The sequence below is a fragment of the Musa acuminata genome, chromosome BXJ1-4 (genome assembly GCF_036884655.1).
Source record: "Musa acuminata AAA Group cultivar baxijiao chromosome BXJ1-4, Cavendish_Baxijiao_AAA, whole genome shotgun sequence".
NCBI classification, from domain to species: domain Eukaryota; kingdom Viridiplantae; phylum Streptophyta; class Magnoliopsida; order Zingiberales; family Musaceae; genus Musa; species Musa acuminata.
The window spans coordinates 35,191,085-35,210,407 of NC_088330.1; the positions used below are offsets into that span (position 1 = coordinate 35,191,085).

The 19,323-nt window shown below is 40.4% G+C and overlaps 3 protein-coding genes across 6 annotated transcripts; 1 reads left to right on the forward strand and 2 right to left on the reverse strand.

The window, feature by feature from the left end:
- The first annotated feature begins 227 nt into the window (after positions 1 to 227).
- LOC104000199 (patellin-4-like) lies at positions 228 to 2,250 on the forward strand. Its single transcript, XM_009422220.3, has 4 exons — positions 228 to 1,268; positions 1,343 to 1,467; positions 1,539 to 1,686; positions 1,762 to 2,250. The coding sequence occupies exons 1-4, from the start codon at positions 435 to 437 to the stop codon at positions 2,044 to 2,046; spliced, it is 1,392 nt and encodes a 463-aa protein (XP_009420495.1). The 5' UTR covers positions 228 to 434; the 3' UTR covers positions 2,047 to 2,250.
- A 2,528-nt stretch (positions 2,251 to 4,778) lies between these two features.
- On the reverse strand, positions 4,779 to 5,738 carry LOC135672557 (protein G1-like4). The gene has a single exon (XM_065181051.1). The coding sequence runs from the start codon at positions 5,608 to 5,610 to the stop codon at positions 5,044 to 5,046; it is 567 nt and encodes a 188-aa protein (XP_065037123.1). The 5' UTR covers positions 5,611 to 5,738; the 3' UTR covers positions 4,779 to 5,043.
- Positions 5,739 to 7,001: 1,263 nt separating this feature from the next.
- LOC135582051 (lysine-specific demethylase JMJ703-like) lies at positions 7,002 to 17,686 on the reverse strand. Of its 4 annotated transcripts, none has more exons than XM_065176197.1 (13): positions 17,053 to 17,663; positions 16,758 to 16,859; positions 15,236 to 15,594; positions 14,969 to 15,040; positions 14,796 to 14,873; positions 14,196 to 14,693; positions 13,617 to 13,844; positions 13,287 to 13,448; positions 12,708 to 13,076; positions 11,087 to 12,632; positions 9,432 to 9,535; positions 8,516 to 8,713; positions 7,002 to 7,447 (listed from the first exon to the last, which is right to left on the reverse strand). In XM_065176197.1, the coding sequence occupies exons 3-13, from the start codon at positions 15,587 to 15,589 to the stop codon at positions 7,169 to 7,171; spliced, it is 3,888 nt and encodes a 1,295-aa protein (XP_065032269.1). In that variant the 5' UTR covers positions 15,590 to 15,594; positions 16,758 to 16,859; positions 17,053 to 17,663; the 3' UTR covers positions 7,002 to 7,168. The 4 variants fall into 4 exon arrangements, with proteins under 4 accessions (XP_065032269.1, XP_065032277.1, XP_065032262.1 ...); XM_065176205.1 differs by having other exon boundaries at positions 16,731 to 16,859; positions 17,053 to 17,194; XM_065176190.1 differs by lacking the exon at positions 16,758 to 16,859 and having other exon boundaries at positions 17,053 to 17,686.
- Positions 17,687 to 19,323: the final 1,637 nt, after the last annotated feature.

Here is a 19,323-nt window from a genome sequence, read left to right on the forward strand (position 1 = left end):
TGTTGTCCTAAAGAAAACAAGGCAAAGAGGTGATATAATGAAATCATTGAGTCATCATTAGGTTCCCTTTATATATATATCTTTTCCTGCTGCATCGATCTCCTAAACTAAGCGAGCTTACGTGGAGGATGCCTTAGAAAAGCTATCCCTTATATTATATGTGCACATATATAATCGCCAGCCCACCACCACAAATTGATTTGTCTCCCTCGTCGTTCATGATTTGACCAGGTCAAACTGTTCCTTCCTCTTCCATCCCCTAATAAACAGGCGGATGCCGAGCTGTGTTGCCCCTTCACCACCCATCAATCTCTGCAGCTCCTGAGGTCACTAATCCCATGGTCTTCTTCCCCCTCCCCACCTCCATCCCATTCCACCCTCACCTCCGCGCCACCACCACCGCCGTCAAGTACTGATCGATCGATCCATCCATCATGGAACTGCAGCTCTCCCCCTCCCCCTCATCCTCCTCCTCCTCGTCCTCCATGGGCGACACCACGGATGTGGTCGTCACGGACGACGAGACCACGGTGCCGGAAAACCTCAAATCCAGTGAGAAGAAAGCGCTGCTTGAACTGAGGACAATGCTGGAAGACGCCATCGCGGCTGGTCAGCTCCTCCACCACCCTTCCCATCGCCACGAGAGGAGCAAGACCCGTGTTGCCAACTCTTGTTCGGTGAACTCCTCGTGCGTGAAGGCAGAGGAGGCGGAGGAGGATCTGAGCGACGTCTCTTTGTGGGGCGTTCCGCTGTTGCCGAGCAGAAAGCACGAGAGCACCGACGTGATCCTCCTCAAGTTCCTCCGAGCCAGGGAGTTCAAGGCCGCCGAGGCGTTGGACATGATCGGGAGGACGCTGAGATGGAGAAGAGACTTCGGCGTCGACGGGATGATGGAGGGGGAAGGTGGCGCTGACGCAGCGCCGCCGCAGCCGCCACCGCCGCACCTCAAGAGTGCAGCATACATTGACGGCAGAGACAGAGAAGGCCACCCGGTATGCTACAACATCTACGGCGTGTTCAAGGACAAGGACGTGTACCGGCAGACCTTCGGCGACGAGGAGCGGCAGGAGAAGTTCCTCCGCTGGAGAGTGCAACTGATGGAGCAGGGAATCAAGCAGATGAGCCTGAAGCCTGGTGGAGCGGCGGCGATGCTTCACATCATCGACTTCAAGGACTCGCTGAGGCCGGGCATGAGGGAGCTCCGCAGCGCCACCAGAGAGATCGTCTCCATTATGCAGGACAACTATCCCGAGTTCGTCGCAAAGAACGTAAGTCCATAAACAATTCGATCGAATTAGAGTAGGATTTAAGTGTTTGATTTCGATCCCATTCTTGTTTGCAGATATTCTTGAACGTCTCCTTCCGCTACTACGCTTACCATGCACTCTTCTCCCCCTTCATCACTCCAAGAACAAGGAGCAAGTTCATCTTCGCCAGGCCCGCCAAAGTCACGGAAACGCTTCTCAAGTACGCAGGCCTTCTACCACCACACTTAGCACTTAAATCCGCCCCTGCATCTCACAGCACTCCCCTGACAGGTTCATGTCCCCGGAGAACATACCGGTGCAGTACGGTGGCCTGAGAAGGGGGGAGGACGACGACGAGTTCTCAGCTGAAAACGAACGAGCGTCGGAGTTGGTGATCAGAGGCGGAGGAATCGGACGCATCGAAATCCCCATACTGGAGGTAGGATCGATCCATTGATCCCCACTGACAATTCCGTTGCCTTTGATCTCATGCCCTTTGGTGGCGGGCATGCAGCCAGGGGTGACTGTCGTTTGGGACATCACGGTGGTGGGATGGGACGTGAACTACAGGGAGGAGTTCATCCCGGAAGATGAGGGCTCGTACAAGATCTTGATCCAGAACGAGAAGAAGCCGGAGGAGTGCATCCGGAACTCCTTCTACATCAGCGAGCCGGGGAAGGTGGTGCTGACCGTGGAGAACAGGACGTTCAAGAAGAAGCGAGTGTTCTACAGGTCGAAGAGCAAGCCCACCATCCCCTTGTATGATCTGCTAAGCCAAACACAGCAACCACAGTTGTAGGTTTACTGCACGCACGTTGTTATCTGCGGCGCAACATGCACAACAGCTTACTGCCTTCACAGGGATGATGTGCCATCCATGCATATCATATCGGTTCTTGTATCATATCCACAATGAACACATGTGTATCACCAAGGCATGATGTACGACTGTTGGAAACATGTTGAAGATTCAGCGTGTAAGTAAAGACTGAGAGACTAAATTAATGACACCTTTTGGCATATTTTTGATTTGGTTTATTTTAATATGTTGGTGTTTTGGAATTAGAAAATAAGCGTGAGCACAATTTTGGATAAAAGTTAATATCATAAACTACGATAGAAGCCCTATTAATTACACAATCTCTGCTATCTATCTTGGATAAAATGAGCTACAAAGGAGTCATGATGACAAGGAGTAACATAATTGCATAGGCAAATCCTTCATCCATTGGTAATTTTCGACCAATTTTTAGAAAAACAATTATTTGTGATTTTTTTTTCGAGAAATGCTTTTATTTTTAGAATTTTCTAATAATATTATTTTTTTACATAATAACCTAAAAAATCTTGATTCGATGAATAATCACTACTCATTTTCATAGAGTTAGAAAGCCCATGATGTCAATTCTTGAAGAACAAAAAGAAAGAACAAGTGGATGCCACGAACAATTCATGTGCAATTCTAAATACCTGTTTGACATCCTATGGTGCAGTGAAGGCATAGATCTTGATGAAAGCAACGTCGATGATAGCATGGTAATGCATCAAAAGCCTAGTGTGGAATATAGTTGTGTTCTTCATGAAATGTAAACCTAGACTAGATAGACATAACTAAAGAAAATAGATGAACATTTCTCTTCATCCCATGTCTATGGATTTTCTCAATTAGAAGAGCTCACATGGATAATACATATTCCAATTAACTAAGCCTAATGCTAATTATTTTGTTCCAGGATGATTTATCCTATTTAGATATTCATGATGAAAGAGTACTAAATTCTTTTTTAAATCGACCCTCGAGGAATTGTTCTATTCAAATATTCGATTGTTTTAAATCGATCCTTTAATGAGTATTAAATTCTTTTTTAAATCGACCCTCGAAGGATTGTTCTATTCAAGAATTCAGTACCCTCCAAGGGGTACTGAATTCTCTTTCATGAAGATCCTCAAAAGAGGAAAAAAAAAGCTAAAATACCGACAAACATCTGTTTATTCTTTATTTCAACCCACAAAACGTACTCGTTTCTCTTTCATATAACCTCTCGAAAAAGGAAGAAAGTTGGAATACCAACATATGTTTGTCTATTCTCGAATTTATTTGAGACTTTGTAATATACTTTTATCTGTTGGGTTGTGGGATGAGTCTTAGGACTATATATGTAATGTACTTATTTTAAATGCAACAATATCCCAAGCATTAATATAACTTTTATAAAGATCATCAACCTTAGAATTTCTATTTAACAGTCAGTGGTTTAAAATGATGAGCATTAAGAATGCTTATTAGCTTCTACCTCAATTATTTGAGACCTTGATCTAAAACCTATGCATGCAGTTGTCTTAATTTCTCTACGGATATCAAATTAATTGTCAGATATAAAGAAATTCCAGAGCATGCTATCAGTCAACCAACTAAGAGAAACCTGACAAGGTTTGTCTAAGTCACTACCAAGTGATCATCAATAAATGTGAAGACTTCAACCATATTATTCCATGGGGATTGAGCAGAGTGATTATGTGAAATATGTGGAGAAAAAGAAAATATAGAAGAAGATTTTATATTCATTATCGATGTCATAAATACTCATGAGGAAAAAAATGTTAAGAGGCCATTAATAAATGAAGTATAAAACTGAAGAGGGAAAGTAAATAGAAGGCTTATATATGAATCTATACTCCCTATTGATGTTAGAGTATTAGCTTTCTTTGACACGGGCAGGTGATGATGTTTACTTTCCTCAAAAAGCAGAGAGAGAGAAGAAGAAGAAGAAGAAGAAGAAGAAGAAGAAGAAGAAGAAGAAGTTTTTGATGAATATAGCAATACTGCAACAATCTTCTGATGTTATATCATCGCTCAAAGACAAATAAGAAATATTGAGCTCTAATCGCTACATCATGGAAAGAAAACAATACAAGGATTGTGGTGGAGAGGACAAAGTACCTCTTGTTATCTTTTCTGTGAGGAATGTAAAGACATGGGAGAATCCTATGGCAATTAGAGCGACCACAATCTTCTGATGTTATATCATCACTCAAAGACAAATAAGAAATATTGAGGTCTAATCGCTACATCATGGAAAGAAAACAATACAAGGATTGTGGTGGAGAGGACAAAGTACCTCTTGTTATCTTTTCTGTGAGGAATGTAAAGACATGGGAGAATCCTATGGCAATTAGAGCGACCAGTTACTTGCTCTGCAACAAAAATGGTGAAACCAAACAGTCGTGATAAGACACAGTTGAGAAGACCATACTCGCAAAGGTCAAGTCCTTTCATCCTCCATATCCAGTAAAAGAAGCCAAAACAAAAGATAATGCCCGGCAACACCCCGCCCATACGAACGACTCTCAAGATTAGTAGTAAAATCGAAACAGCAGAAAAGGTTGCTCCAACAATGTTTTCCATATCAAACATTGACCAACCATGTGGATGATGGAACACCTTGCAGCTACTCGTGAGCATCTGCTTACTGCTTTACGACCATAAGGAGAAACAGGTAGATTGAGAAGAGAAGCTCCAAGACGGTGTCCAAAATCCAATACCTGCTGTGGCTGAGATAGATTTCAAGTACATGATGAACTAACTGGCTTTCACTCAAAGGAAAAGGTACACGATGAACTATCAGTTCAAGGCACAGGGCTCTACCATCAATACTCATGCTAGTAGTGGTAACAGTATGCTACCCTTCATGTTAGCAGGAACATATGGTTCATATTAGCAACTCTACTGAAGGCAATGGCATGCACATCATATGAGGTTGAGAGGTATAGATAATAGTACTTCGAATGGTGGGGATTAGGCAGCTGCAGTGGTGCCGGATGGTGGGCTGTGAGGGTTGTGATGATGTTGCGGGGGCGAAGGCGTCGTCCGTGGTGGCTTCTTGCGCTTCTTGTCGTAGCTGATGCCGCGAGCCTTGGCCTGCAACTGGCGGACCTCGCGGAGGTAGAGTCTGACAGCTCGTGCACCGAAGGGGTTGGCTTCGTGCGAGCCACCATTCTCCTCGAATGCGGCACGGAGGCGGCCAGTGAGGGCGTCAAGGGATCCCCACGCCTGGCGGAGGGGGCAAGGGCATGGGGCGGGTGGGTTGGGGAAGCCAAAGAAGGGGCACGCCGGAGTGTGGACCTTGGTCTTGCCGAACTGGTCCAGGTAGCGCAGGAATTCGAGCACGTGGGCGGCGCTGCACCGCGACAGTGATAACGGTGGCTGGTGGTTCTTCAAATACTGGCAGAACGTGTTCCAGTCTCGCCGCTTCTGCGACTCGTACCGGCTCGGCGACGGGGCGGTGGCAGAGGGGAAGGAGTTGGGGCCAGCGACGCAGCTGTCGGAGGAGGAAGGATTGTCAGGGTTGGGGATCATGTCCATGATAGCGTGGAACTCGGTGGTAGTTCTGATCTATGTGATGCAGTACCTGTTTGGTAGTTCTGCATGTACAGAAAATGATGTTTGAATCATGACACTAATCATTCGATCGAGCAAACAGAGAGAGAGAGAGAGAGAGAGAGAGAGAGAGAGAGAGAGAGAGAGAGAGAGAGAGAGAGAGAGAGAGAGAGAGAGAGAGAGAAGTGTGGTCCTGCTGCAGCATTCGGATCTGCCAAAAGCGATGTGGAAGTGTGGAATATAAGATCTTCTAAGAACAACAGCCAGATATAGATATGGAGAGGTGTAACGTGCTCTTTGAAGGAAGGAGAGGTATACTGATGTGATCAGAAATGAGATATGTGGAGGGGATATGGAACCTTGAAAGACTTTGTCTCACTTGATCCTGCTCGCCTATTCCTCTTTTTCTGCTGGTGGATAATGGTAGAGAGAGAACACGGTAAGTCCTTTAGGATTGGTGGATCTCATATCTGTAGTCTCAGAAGATAGAGAAGTAAAGGTGAAGACGTGAGACTGCGAGTGTGGCTGACCTTCAATTTTCCGGGAGAGCGTGAAAGGTGTTTCTGTGAGGAAGAGAGAGAGAGCGAGAGAGGTTGGCAGTGTGTTGACAGATGACGCTGACAGGGGGGAGGGGGGAATTTGCGACGGGGAAAAGGGCGTTGGGATGTGCATCCCTTGGCAAGATGACCAATGAGCATTACTCCAACAATTTCACGAGCACTTCCTACGACTAAGGAGATTTGAATTTGGTCCGCAGATGAACCATCCTTTCCTGTGAGCAGACGCAGCAGGTGTCCTCCTTAATTGTAAACTTTAATTAACACATTTTTCCTATTATATAATACTACGAGTGGATAAACGACTCTTATTGGTGTGCTTAAGTTAACCAAAGAAACGGTGGTGGTGTACATTTGGTTCATCCATGTAAGCCAACCAAAGTGGTAGTGGGCAGCTGATCCTCCGGCCCCGCCCATTCCTTTCCTTATTCCTGTTACGTCCATGGCTCATGTCCTTATTTTGGCGTTTGGCTCTGCAGACAACGCACGTACCTACGTTCGTTTATCATGGCGAAGACGAAGACGATCCACCTCAACACAACAAGTGCTTGAATAACTGAATGAGGGCGAGGATGCATGTGGGTGGGTGCCTGTTCCGTCCTTCACTTTGGGACGACGAGCCATGGAGGCGGAGGAGAAGCCTTTAGCTCTCAGGGCGGCTGCCTTCTCTTTTTTTTTTTTTTCCTTTTCCTTTTCTTTCGTCTTCGCTAACTCTCTTGTCTTGGTTTAGAAAGAAATACAAATACAGAGGTGAGACGAAGGCAGCTGCTAACACACGAGGAACAGCTTACACAACAACCCACCAGGAAAGTAGAAGTGTGAAGAATGGCAGTGGAATCTTGTGTTGAAAAGAATGAGGTGATATCTACAACCTACCATGCAAGCTGTTACCAAAACGTGAGTGTCGAGCCCTTACAAATCGAGGCCACACAAAGAAAGCTCCACGTTCCTAAGGGTTCTTGACTGGTCGAAAGCTCTGATCGTCCTCAGCGGCTCTTGATTTCCTCATCCAGGGCCAGCATGAGTTCTTGATTTGAGTCGTTTGGCCTGTTGCCGTTGAGCATTGTTTGTAAAGCATGCAGCTCCTCTCGATTGGCCTTCTTGAAGAGACCCCTAAGGGCCAGATGGGAGTCCGCGGAGCATGGAGTTTCTTCGACTCCTTGCTGATCCTTGGTGGAACTCACATGAGCATCTGCCGCTGGAGGCTTCGGTCGCGATCTCCAGTACTCCGTGCAGACAAAATTTCGATCTAGCGCCTCGATCACCTGGATTTAAAAGTAAACATTTAGGCGAGAGTTTCAGACTGAGACTACACACTCTCAAGAAAGATGGAAACAGTCAAAAGTGGTGGAGCTCAACATGGATGAATCAAATAGTAAGCACTAATTATTAGACAAAGGTAGCATCACATTGTGTCCCAAGATTGATGGATAAAACATGGTTGATAAAAACCTGATAAGTCATTTTCATTCAACCAAGAACCCGAAAATGATTGATGTCCATATAGCTAATTGCCAGCTTTAATGTGCTAATAGCATATAATTTAAGCCATACCTTCTGACTGGGGGCGTGTGCACATGATTCTTGAAAGCAAATAAAAGGTCAGGAACATAATCAGAATCACGTAAAGGTTTTGTTGGTCCTAGTTTTGACCAAATGAGACGTAGGGGTGCAAGAGGGTCAAATGATATTCATCCAAACATGTTTCCGTATGTAATTGGAGCCGAGCCAGATATGACAGATGTGTCTATTACATATCTGTATGTATCCATATTAAATTATTTGAAATGATCCCAATACAAACATCGATGGGTCAAGTACTATCAGTACTAAGTATTTGAATGACATCTAATATATGTCAAGTCAAAGTGTGAAATTTACCAATGTCAAGTTAAGGATTTTACTTTCTTTTTTCTTTTCTTTTTTTACTATTTTGTTGTTTTTTATATGTACATTACAATTAATTTCCTCAGTTTGCTAACTATAATAACAATATAAAAGACATCTAAAATATACCAAATCTTGCATGAGATTTTTGGAGAAATTAGGTGAGACAAAGTCTACAACCAAATGTGCAAGCTATTTCATAAATGGTCTGGTTAAATGTGTCCATGATCCAAAGCCAATAATTTTATTCAGAAATGCGTCCTTAACCAAGTTGTACATTCATCCCACTGTCAAACTGGAAAAAATGTGACTAGAAAGGGAAAAAATTCTTGAAATTGAACTTCTATTTGGTTAGATCATTACCAAAAAAGTGATAGATATTCAGATCTAATCTGATAGGAATAAGAATGCACTATGAGAAAAACATTGTACCAAAGTATACTGACCTGAATGATCATCGGTGATGATAAACCAAACATTTCGAAACCATCAAGGGATCCTGGAGGCTGTAACGGGGGAAGGCTTGGCCTTCCCATACTATGATGTTTCCTAATTTGATCATTCACCTTCTCTCTCACCATGTTCCAACACTCTGTGGCAGAAACATGGATGAATACTTCGCTTGGACATTGCTCAACAACAACCTGAAGTCCCAGGAAGACAAAAGTGGATGTAATTACACAATGGAGTAACTAGTTCTGAACTATGATTCATGCAGTGCCTACATAAAATTTTAAACAGGGCAACATGGATAGGCCATCATGGAATGTTGACACTTCTCTAATAAAACTTCTCTTTGAGAATAACAGATTTATAATGTTTTTAAGATCAGAGAAGCCTTATGATTAAAAGGCAGGTTGGATGATTAATTGATGTGATTTCAGGAGAAGAATAAAGGTGCAGAAATGTTAAAGTAGGAATTAGTGCATTAAAAATAAGTCATTTACGAAGAAAACATGAATCAATATAAAATATTCCAAGAGATATGATGTGAAGTTGTGAACAGAAGCAAGAAAATTCAGCCAACAAGTATGATCAGACTTATGACCATGCAGAAATATTCTTTTCCTGAGATTACTCAATCAGTTCAATTGTGGCAAACTATCTCTTAATACCAAAATAATAATCAGAAATATTGATATTGCTTCTTCTTCTATACGTGAGGTAAACTGACATTCATAGTAAAAGGTATTCTTGGCCCTGCAAGTGTAGCAGTTTGTCTAATTTACAGGCTCACCATAGCTGTAAGAGAAATATGCATTCGCAGCAGTCTAACAGAACATGATAGAAGTCCATGTAACTTTGTTAATGCACAAAAACATCAACTACAATGCAAAGTAAGAGCAACAAACGCTTAATCACCATAAAAAGAGGCCCGAGCAGTCCAGCATCCAAAATTTCGGATATGTAGTAGCACATTTGTGTTGGATCTAGGACACTCAAGTATCGAACCCGACTTCTAAATCCTGTATTGAAAATGAAGAGTTATTCAACTGCTGAAGCAAGAAAATAGAAAACACTAAAGCCGATAAAAAGAGAAGTTATCAAAAGCTCAATGTACCCTAAGGTACTAAGATCTCTTGCAGCACACAAATGTGCTGCAAGGCACATCAGATGCACGCCATGTTGATAACAAGGTGGACTCAAGATGACAATAATAATTGAATACACTATTATAGAAAATTCCACACTACAAAACGATACTTATCTACTATTCAATGATATGTAATTAGTTGTGATTTTAATTTTGGCAATTAGCTCATATTCAAATGGTACAATGAATATAAAAGCATAAAAACAAACATAAACATAAACATTAGGTTCATATATTGGAAGAAAAAAGAAAACTACTACAACAATGCAATAGAAAAATACAAAAAGCAGTAGTGAGCAGCAACATAAGTAAAGAAAACAAAATCAACATGAGAGAAATATAAACACAACAAAACAGCAAAAACAAAATGAAGCAGAAGAGGGGTGGGTAAGCCAATCAAATACAGTGGCAGTACAATAGCAAATAGAAGATCGAAAAAGTAAAAGAAGGAAGAGAAGACAAGAAAAAGGGTGACAAGCAACAACAGCATAAAAAATATTGGTTTCTTGTCTTTGGAAAAGTGAAGCAGAAAGGTAAATGTTCATTTGTTAGTATCTTATAATCCCAACAATCAAAATCCTAATAGATTAAACAATATAACAAACCATTTCATACGCTTATCTTCATGAAGCAAATCCAGTGGCATCACAAAGCACAACTATTGGGAGCCATGCTTTTTCCAGTAAGGCACATAAGCCTGTGCTTTAGGTGCACCTTAATGGAGTCAATGAACTTCAGTTGCGGAGAGCAACAAGATAACGGCCTTGGCCTCCGTGAGCCTTAGGCAAGCATTTAATGACACTGATAAAGATGGATTTCCTTGAGATCATAACCTTTCAGAATTGACTAATTAGGATCTGCCCTACCTATCAAAGTGCAGCAGCACCCTTGTAACTTTGCAATAACGAAAAGGCCTATCGGTATCAAAAAGTCTTCATGTATTTAAGATACCAACTGCATCCTTTGATAAACTTCTTCACATCTCAGTAGGTTTTCCTAAAACTTGTTGAGGCATTTAAGCTAAATCACTGTATCAAGAAGGCCCTAATACAAAGTTCTCATTTTCGATCTAAGCCTCTCAAAAGATATCAGGTTAATGAAGCCTTTAGAGGTTTAGATACCACTTAACCCATGCAAACTAGGGTTAGATGCCAGCTACGGGTCTTGATATGAATACTCTGGGTTTACAATGTAATGTTGAATTCGGATGTTTCTTTAGCGGCAAATCTGCAGTGGTCAGTTTTGTGGGATTGTATATGACAACAAAAAACAAAATTGCACATTACGTTTAACTGCAACAAAATAGTCAAAACACATACGAGGAAGTATAATTAGAACATTGGCCATTATTGATCCAGTGAAATGGTACAATTTCTGAGATACCTCAATTATTGATGCATCATTCAGTAACTAGCAAAGTTACCTTTTGGGAATATGGCTTGGCTAGTGGACCATAATTTTCCAGAAAGCACAACACCATATTCTAAAGCCTCAACATTGCAATTAACTCTTCGCACCACCTTGGCGATGCGAGGGCCCTTCTGTTGACGGTTGTATCTGTCAGGACAGTTCTGTGGATAAGATTGACTGGTAGTAACTAGATTTCCTCTAACCACCAAATTACACTCAGGATTTGATTCAACTTTCCCTTGTTTGCTTTCAGAATTTTGTTTGCCACTTGCAGATTGGGGATTTTGAAGATAAACTTTTGTAACATCACCATCACATGTTTCTTTTACAGAAAAAAGATCTGTCTTTGGTCTTGCAATGGATGAACTGGCAGATTTAGCGCATTCAACTGTTTTTTCAGGAGAGAATCTATACAACCATTGGTCTGGAAGTTTGGAGACATTTTCATGAGTTGCTTCTTTCTGGTCCTTGAAATCTAGAAATGTAGAGTTTAAACTATCACTAGATACCTGCACCAGAGGCTGCATATCAATCTCTTTTTCGCTCATCAAGGATGCATTAGTTTGTGGCGTTACAAGATCTTGATCCTTGTGAGGACTGCAAGATGTCGCCTTGTCTTCGCAATTCATCAACCTGGACACTGTTTCAGAGCATTTAACGGACTGCTCTTCCCTCATTTTATCTGAAAGCAATTTGTTTGCATCTTTAGCAACATCACCTAGTGAAATAATGTTCCTTTCACCAGATGGTGGAATGGTTTGTGGCTCAGTGTTGGCAAGTTTAGCATCACTTATGTACTTTATCTCAACCAATCCATTAGAATTGGTTTGCAACAAAGTTGTCTTCAAAGTGCCATCCATAGAACAATGAGGATCTGAAGAGGCTGCCGTCATTGCATTTGCACTCCTATACCCTGATCTGTAATGTAGACCACCAACTGTAAAACAAGGATCTGATGTAACAGACAGATTTGTGGATTTAGTTTGCAGTAGGGAACAATCGTCATCATTTGTGCATGCTAAATTAGCTGCATTATTTGTTCTTCTATTTCTTTCCTTCGGTTCTTCCAACTGTTGTAGATTTGACACACCAGATTCTTTGGACAAACTGTGCTTTGCATCACCAGTTGTAATTTTTTGGTCTGCCAGTACACTGTCCTTGTTTGTTCTTCCTTCTTTATTAGTCACAAAGACCTGCTTGGACTCCTGTGCTTTCTCTTTAGTAACATGAGAACTCAAACTTAACCCAAGATCAAAAAGGCCCCACCTATGGACTGCACTCAACCTTCCTCCTAAGGCATCTAGCAAGACATTCAATTCACTAATCTCATAACGGAATAAAAATAACCTCATGGTCCAAGCACATGAGCAAAGCTGTTTTGCATGAATCAGACAAGCAAATTTGTCAGGCGAACACTGACATTTAGCAGCAGAAAGATGTAAATCATAGTGGCAAATAACACATTCCCTTTCACTGTTAACATCAAAGCTAGAGTCCATTTTTCCTGACTGAGATGAACAAAGAAATTCTCTTCTTACACGTTCCAATTCAATCCGTTCCTATTCAACAAAGAAGTTAGTTTCTAAAATTTTTTTTATAAAACAACATAGTAAACAATAGAGATTTAAGTTTACCTTAAGTGCCTTTGCCAGTATGCCTTCAGAACCACAGAAATTTTTCCATCTTAAATTATCTGAGGTGTTTTTCCTCAGGAATAAGATATTCCACTGAGCTCTAGCAGCTTCTCTTGCAGCTCCTAGCAATAATTTGTCATGGGATATTGATATTTTGCGTCCCTGTTCACGATAAAGCTCTACAGCATGCTGACCATGAGGCAACCAATCAACAGGAGCCACATTTACAGCCTCTGCACAATTGAATCCAGAATTGAATCCTGAATGATATGCCCGAGGGAAAGTGAGAACAAACTCTCCAGCATTCTGAACACAGCGGTAGACAGGTACACCTTCCAATCCTAGCAATGAAGGTGAGCATTGTGTTACCTGCAAAAGAAGAATTGGTCAAAAAAGAAAAACTCTGGTTGATTGAACAACAAAAGTGTAAATTAGGTGCCAAGGTGGATGGTTCAAGCACTCGCAAGAGCTGCCTGGAGTACTTTTTCAGTTAACTATTTTTTAGATAAATCATGCATCCAACAATGACAAAGAATAGAGCACTATCACTAGAAGAAAGATATACAAAAACATCCATACAAGATTGTGAAGCAAGTCTGGTTGTTCTTCAAATAATTCTGGTAGATGCTTCTTCATAGCTTCCTCTAATTTTGAGGCATATTTTCCTGGGACTCCGTACCAAATCTTTGGCGCACCCCAGTGCATATAATTTAATGAGTATAGATGATGATCTTCCACATGCTGCTAGCAAGAATAACATCAATTATACTTCAAGTGGAAACTTATGATTAAACTATTTGTATTCACGCATGTTTATTGAAACATCAAATTCTCCAACAAAAAAAAAGCTCTAAGTTTTACATGTTAAACACCAGATTTGCCAAATGATGATATGGAGAAACATCTTACCCAACAAAAGGAGGAAAAACACATTCCTACATACAACCATGGCACCAGAACACCAGAGATATCGCCACTTTCAAAGGAAAGCACAGAGCCTGGAAGCCGAGGAAAGTTGTTCAAATTCCAACCAGAATTCATATACTGATCCTCTAATTCAGAGATCTTTACAGAGGATGATGATCTAGGAAAACCGCTACCAAAAACTCCAGTGTCCACATCAGCACCATAAAGCACCTGCAAGAGTACATTTGCTATTTAAGTTAGATGGACGCAGATTTTGTAATCATGACCAAAAATAATTAATAGTGATCTAACTGCAGATAAACACTATGCTAATAAGAATCTGTCGATGATCGTTTCTCTACAGCACAATAGTAAAAGACCATTCTCATAAAGTAAGACACAACCTTTTGGTTCTACCATTTAGATATTACAATTTGTGCCAAGAGTCAAAAAAAGGAAGAAAGGGCATGTCAGTGATTAACAGATTTGATCATTGTGAATTGGATTTGATGAATGATTTGCATTTGGACAAGCAAATGGTAGTGGTAGCTGGTATATACAAGGATAGAATACTAGCAGTACCTCAATCTCTTCAGTTGGTCTCTCTACTATCCGCCAATATTCGCCTTCAATATCTTCCACAGATGGTTCTTGTTGGCAAGGCCCCAGGACAAAATCTGGATTTCTGGAGAAAAACTGCTTCTTGAAATCATCTGCGTACTTCTGAAATGACTCTAGAGTGAAGTCTGGGCCAGGTACAAATCCAAACCTCTCAGTGCCATTAAATCCATAATAATCAGCTTCTACCTTATTCTCATCATTTTTATCCCCTGCTTTAAAAATTTTTCTCCTTTTCCTCCTCATAATGCTATGATTTTTACCACTCTTCTTCAAAGAATCACGATTTTGAAGCTTATTCACCTGTTGGATTCTAGTAGCAAATTTTGAATTTTCCCATACATCCTTCTCCTTAAGAAGGCAGGTGGGTCTCCAAGAAGAGGGTGGAACAATTCGACAAATTCCATAAGGTTCTGCACTTGGGCGTATGCTTGCAATATATTTGAGGGTATCTTTAAACTCCTAATCACAAAACCCAGACAATCCAGAAACATGAAAAATTGCACAAATTAAAGTCTAAACTATTAAGCATAGATGCTTCAGATGCAAATAGATAATATGAACCTCTTCAGTTGGATAAAATACAGGAGCTTCATCGAGGACAGGCCTACAAGCATCTTGCGGACGCCATCTTGCTGTAACCTATTAATAGATTTGGTAATCACTTTGCTCAAAAAATAAAAAAAATACAATCCTTGTTTAACAAAGCTGGCAAAGGCATTATGACATTCAACTACCTTCTGACAATTTTCACATTCGCTGCATCCTCGAAAAACTCCTTTGGGTAGACAATGAACTGAAGGCACAGCCTATACAAGAAACAAAGTGGCTTCTACAGGTTAGAAAAACCACATGCAGATGCAAGAATACATTGCAAACAAATACTCCAAAGAAGATAAGGCCTTAGAACAAGATACAAAGTTCAAAACAAGAAGTTAAGAACCAAAAGTACATCATATCCACAGATTATCTTTGTCAAAAAGCCATCAACTATAACTACTAACCCGCTCAAAAGGCTCATAGTCAGACTCTTCATCTGAGCTATTATCAAACTGGCGGTAGTTCACAGAGGGCCTGTGTCGAAGCGACTTCCTTGATTTCTCATCTCTTATTGTGCATTGTACTGGATCAGAGGGATTTATAATATCTTTAACATCATCCTGCACATTCTCCAGTGTGTTTCTTGAATTATCAACTCTTACAATGCATTCTATCATATCAGAAGCATTTGCAGGAGCCTTAAGATCACTGTGAACTTTCTGCAAGTTGAACAATGTAATTGGGGCAAAACCCGGTGGCACAGGAGGTATTCCATCAAGGTCATCTTTAATCTGGGATCCTATGCATTCTGCTCCCATTAATACTGAAAGAGAAGATATAACATCAAAAATGCTCTGGAATATACACACATGTAAACAATATAAAATAACTGAAAGAGATTCCTATGTAAAATAACTCATGTAAACAATTGAAATATACACACACATACATACATATAATGTTTGAAAATCATGTTGAGAGAACTCTTCAGAAAAATATAAATTTAATTAAAAGAGATGACTGGAACGACCAAAGAGAAATGCCATGTACAAAAGGGAACACATCCCAGATGCTTGATCAAGATTAGGATAATAGAAGTTGAAAGGTCAGAGTTTGATCATAAAATAGTTTTGACATGTTTACCAACATAGCAGTAATATTAATAAGGAGAAAATTTATTTTGGCCTCAGTGTGGTTTTCTCTCAAGGAAACCCAAATTACTCCATAGCTTATACTAAAATTTTACTTGAAACTGATACTGAATCTACACAAGAAGCATTCTCAAATGCTCTTCTATACATATGGAAACCCCTTCAGAAAACTGAATTGCTTGGAGCATATAAAAAAAAGGAAGATAAATAGATGAACAAGCAGAGAGAAAGGAGAAGATAATGAGAGTTAACTTCCTGTTATATGTCCAATTCACCACTGTAACTCGATCAAAACTTGGTATCATTCGGACACAAAGATAACCAAAGAAACATCAAATTATGACGCGAAATGTTAGTTAAGCAACTGAATTTGATGAAATGTCAAGTCCATATCTCAAGAGCATCACAAGATAAATTTGTTTATCATGTCACATGCTACAATGTTTCCTTGCAATATGTGTTGTTCAAACAAAGAACAATAGTGCTGTGATTCCATAAAACTTAAATACTGATTTCAGTTATCAATATCGAGATTAAATTGGGATGTTTGCAATTCAGCAGGGAAATGTTGAAGCATTACGTTACGTCTTAACTGACATTAGAGTTATTTAATAAAGACAAAACAAGCATCTAAAACATGATCAAAGTCTGAACCAAGAGGTCTAGATCATGTCATCTAAACTATCGAGAACCAAATTAGCATCAAAAACAGCAAAAAAGTGTTACAGACTTGTAGCTAAAATCCTAACAGACCTGAGCTTTAAAAGGTCAAAAAAGGATCCTACATAAGATGTCCAGTTACAATTACCACAAAGAAGCTACACAAAGTTCAAACCTGCATCCACTGCTATGCTCCTGGAAACTACAACCTCGATAACCTATATTAATTAGTAAAATAGTTGGATCATCTGGATCTAACCAATTCGGAGTCCTGCAACTGTAAACTAGATTTTCATCAGCAAAATAATCGATCAAGATCAATGTAAAATACAAAACATCATGAAAATAAAAAACAACATGCAAATTAGAACATCATATGCACGCTGGCCAGAAGATGAGTACAGAAAAAGCGAGGTAAAACAGAATCTAACAAAAGGGCATGGAAGACGCAAGTTACTCGATCGACTCACGAGTTCTTGAGCCGGAGCCCGTTCAGATCTCCTGCTGTCAGAGGGCTGGTGGATCGGAGGGCAACTTGCGGCAGCTGGATCAAGAAAGAGATCGAAAAGGAACCTAGTAATTTGCTAAGTCAGGTGCCAAAAAGGGGTCAAGAAACAGCAAATTGATCTGACCGCCACTACCCGAACCCAAATTGCGATCAGGCTCCCCCGCAAGGTATTCCCGCAGGAACCGTCTCCCCCGCCCGCTAATCGATCAAGAAGTTGCGCAGAAAGCACAACCGGGGGAGGGGGGGTGACGGCCCTAAAATTGAGGCCCTGATGACTCCATCCATCAACAAAACCGAGAGAAAACAGAAGTAATCAAGAAGATCTGTTGGATCTTCCTCAAGATCGACCGTGCCAATTAGGTCTTCGTCAGATCCCCAAATCGATACACATTCTCACGATCGGGTCGTTGATAGTTTCCCGAGTGTAAATTAATGATGTGATTACCAAGAGGTTGCGATCCGTGAAGGATTCAAGGAAAAGGGGCAAGCAATTCCAACACAAGGGGATTGTCTCGTCGAGGGAGCACTTGGTAAAGACGTCTTCATCCTTATCTTCCAAGGAACAATAACAAATTTTGGCAGGGAAGACTAATATTATCTGTTATTAGTATTCCGGGGTGGGCATTAGGAGTCCGTGAATACGCACTTTGGTCGAGCGGACGATGGATCAAATCGATGTGCCGCATCAAAGGCGTAGTCGAGCTGGCCCGAATCCGATGTGGTCGAACGAGAACCGGAACCGTCCGATGGATCGCCTGCTGATGCATGTCGATGCGATTGGTCTTCGTGGTTTTTTGTTAACTGATGAGGATGATAATGTGGTGTTAGTCATTTATCTTATCTAAGCCGATCCTTGTTTTTGCTTTGTTAGTATAGATTCTACCGAGCTTCATTTTTTGGTTCATCTCAAGTTGAGACGCCACGAGACTCGATGATTACTCTATAAATAGTACTTGCACCCATGAAAATTGATTATGTGGAAGTAAACGTACTCGGTTGGAGAGACTATCTTAACATTAGGAATAGAACATTTTTGTAGTGACAGGTGAGTATTGAACTGAGGTTATGATATATACGGGAAATAATTACATCAATGAGCTATAAAATTATATGTTAAATATAAAGATTCAAAGTAATAACTAGTCGAGTTAACTTTATTGTCAATGCCACTTGTAGGACCGAATTGGCATTATCATTAGTGTCATACTATTAGCCTCCTAGCCATGTAGGTTTGGTCCCTCCTATTGAATAGGATTAGAGTGTTGATTAGATGAAAAATTATGTGTTAGATGTTTGTTTATGTGTCATATCTTCGTTATCATGGTTAATATAATAATTGATGCTTAAAACATTAATTTGATTATGATGTATGATATGTATTTAAACAAAATTAAAAATTTCTAGGATGCATGAGACAGTGATAGCGAGTCTGATTCCGTTAGGATGTGTTTAATTCATGTCTCTTTCGAGTCCTACCAACACTTGGTTCCAAAGAGGAGATACCTTGGAAGCTGAAAATTAGTCTCTCTTAATGTCTCATGGCTGCGAACACTATCAAGGTGACAATAAACCCATATTAACCATTTTAGCTAATCACGTGGGAGTCGACCTTAATGAAACCACGTTTGCAGCTTTTGTACTTAATCTATCTATCACGTAACTAATACATTTTTCTTTCTTTCCACAAAAAAGTAAAAGAATTCATGTCGAGTTCGAATCCCTTTATATCTCCGCTCATTTTATATATATATATATTATACCATAATGTTAATGACTTAGTTGAAATTGCATAAGCCATGAGGTATCCTTACGGTAAAGTTATGAACTTAGCTTAAGTTACTTAAGTCATGAATCACCCTTGTGTCAACTCTTTAGACATAGTTGGGATTGCATAAGTCATGAGATGTCCTTGCGATATATGCGCCTGTAAAGAATCAGCCTAATTATAATCTCGTACAGGTTTAAAAGTTGATTAGATTAAAAACGAGCATGAACAAATCCTGACGTATTGCAAAAAATAAAGCTTTACAAGCAATTCAGTAAGCACTTTAAAAGATAGAACGAACAATTGCAAGTTTACAAACAATTGCTCACCAAGTGCTGGGCATCAAGGCAAGTTCCCGTCAAGTTAACGTACGAACTTGTGAAGATTATTCAACACCCGATAATATACCGAAACCCAATCTAGTCACCCGGGCGGTTCTAGGGGGCTAAAATGACTGACATTTTATGT

Excerpts from the sequence above, each read along its gene's own strand:
- LOC104000199 (XM_009422220.3), top strand. The coding sequence starts at position 435 with ATGGAACTGCAGCTCTCCCCCTCCCCCTCATCCTCCTCCTCCTCGTCC. Across the intron at positions 1,468-1,538 it reads GTCACGGAAACGCTTCTCAA|GTTCATGTCCCCGGAGAACA; the intron begins GTACGCAGGCCT and ends CTCCCCTGACAG. Across the intron at positions 1,687-1,761 it reads TCGAAATCCCCATACTGGAG|CCAGGGGTGACTGTCGTTTG; the intron begins GTAGGATCGATC and ends GCGGGCATGCAG.
- LOC135672557 (XM_065181051.1), bottom strand. The coding sequence starts at position 5,610 with ATGGACATGATCCCCAACCCTGACAATCCTTCCTCCTCCGACAGCTGC.
- LOC135582051 (XM_065176190.1), bottom strand. The coding sequence starts at position 15,589 with ATGGGAGCAGAATGCATAGGATCCCAGATTAAAGATGACCTTGATGGA. Across the intron at positions 14,874-14,968 it reads AATGTGAAAATTGTCAGAAG|GTTACAGCAAGATGGCGTCC; the intron begins GTAGTTGAATGT and ends ATCTATTAATAG. Across the intron at positions 13,845-14,195 it reads GACCAACTGAAGAGATTGAG|GTGCTTTATGGTGCTGATGT; the intron begins GTACTGCTAGTA and ends GTACTCTTGCAG.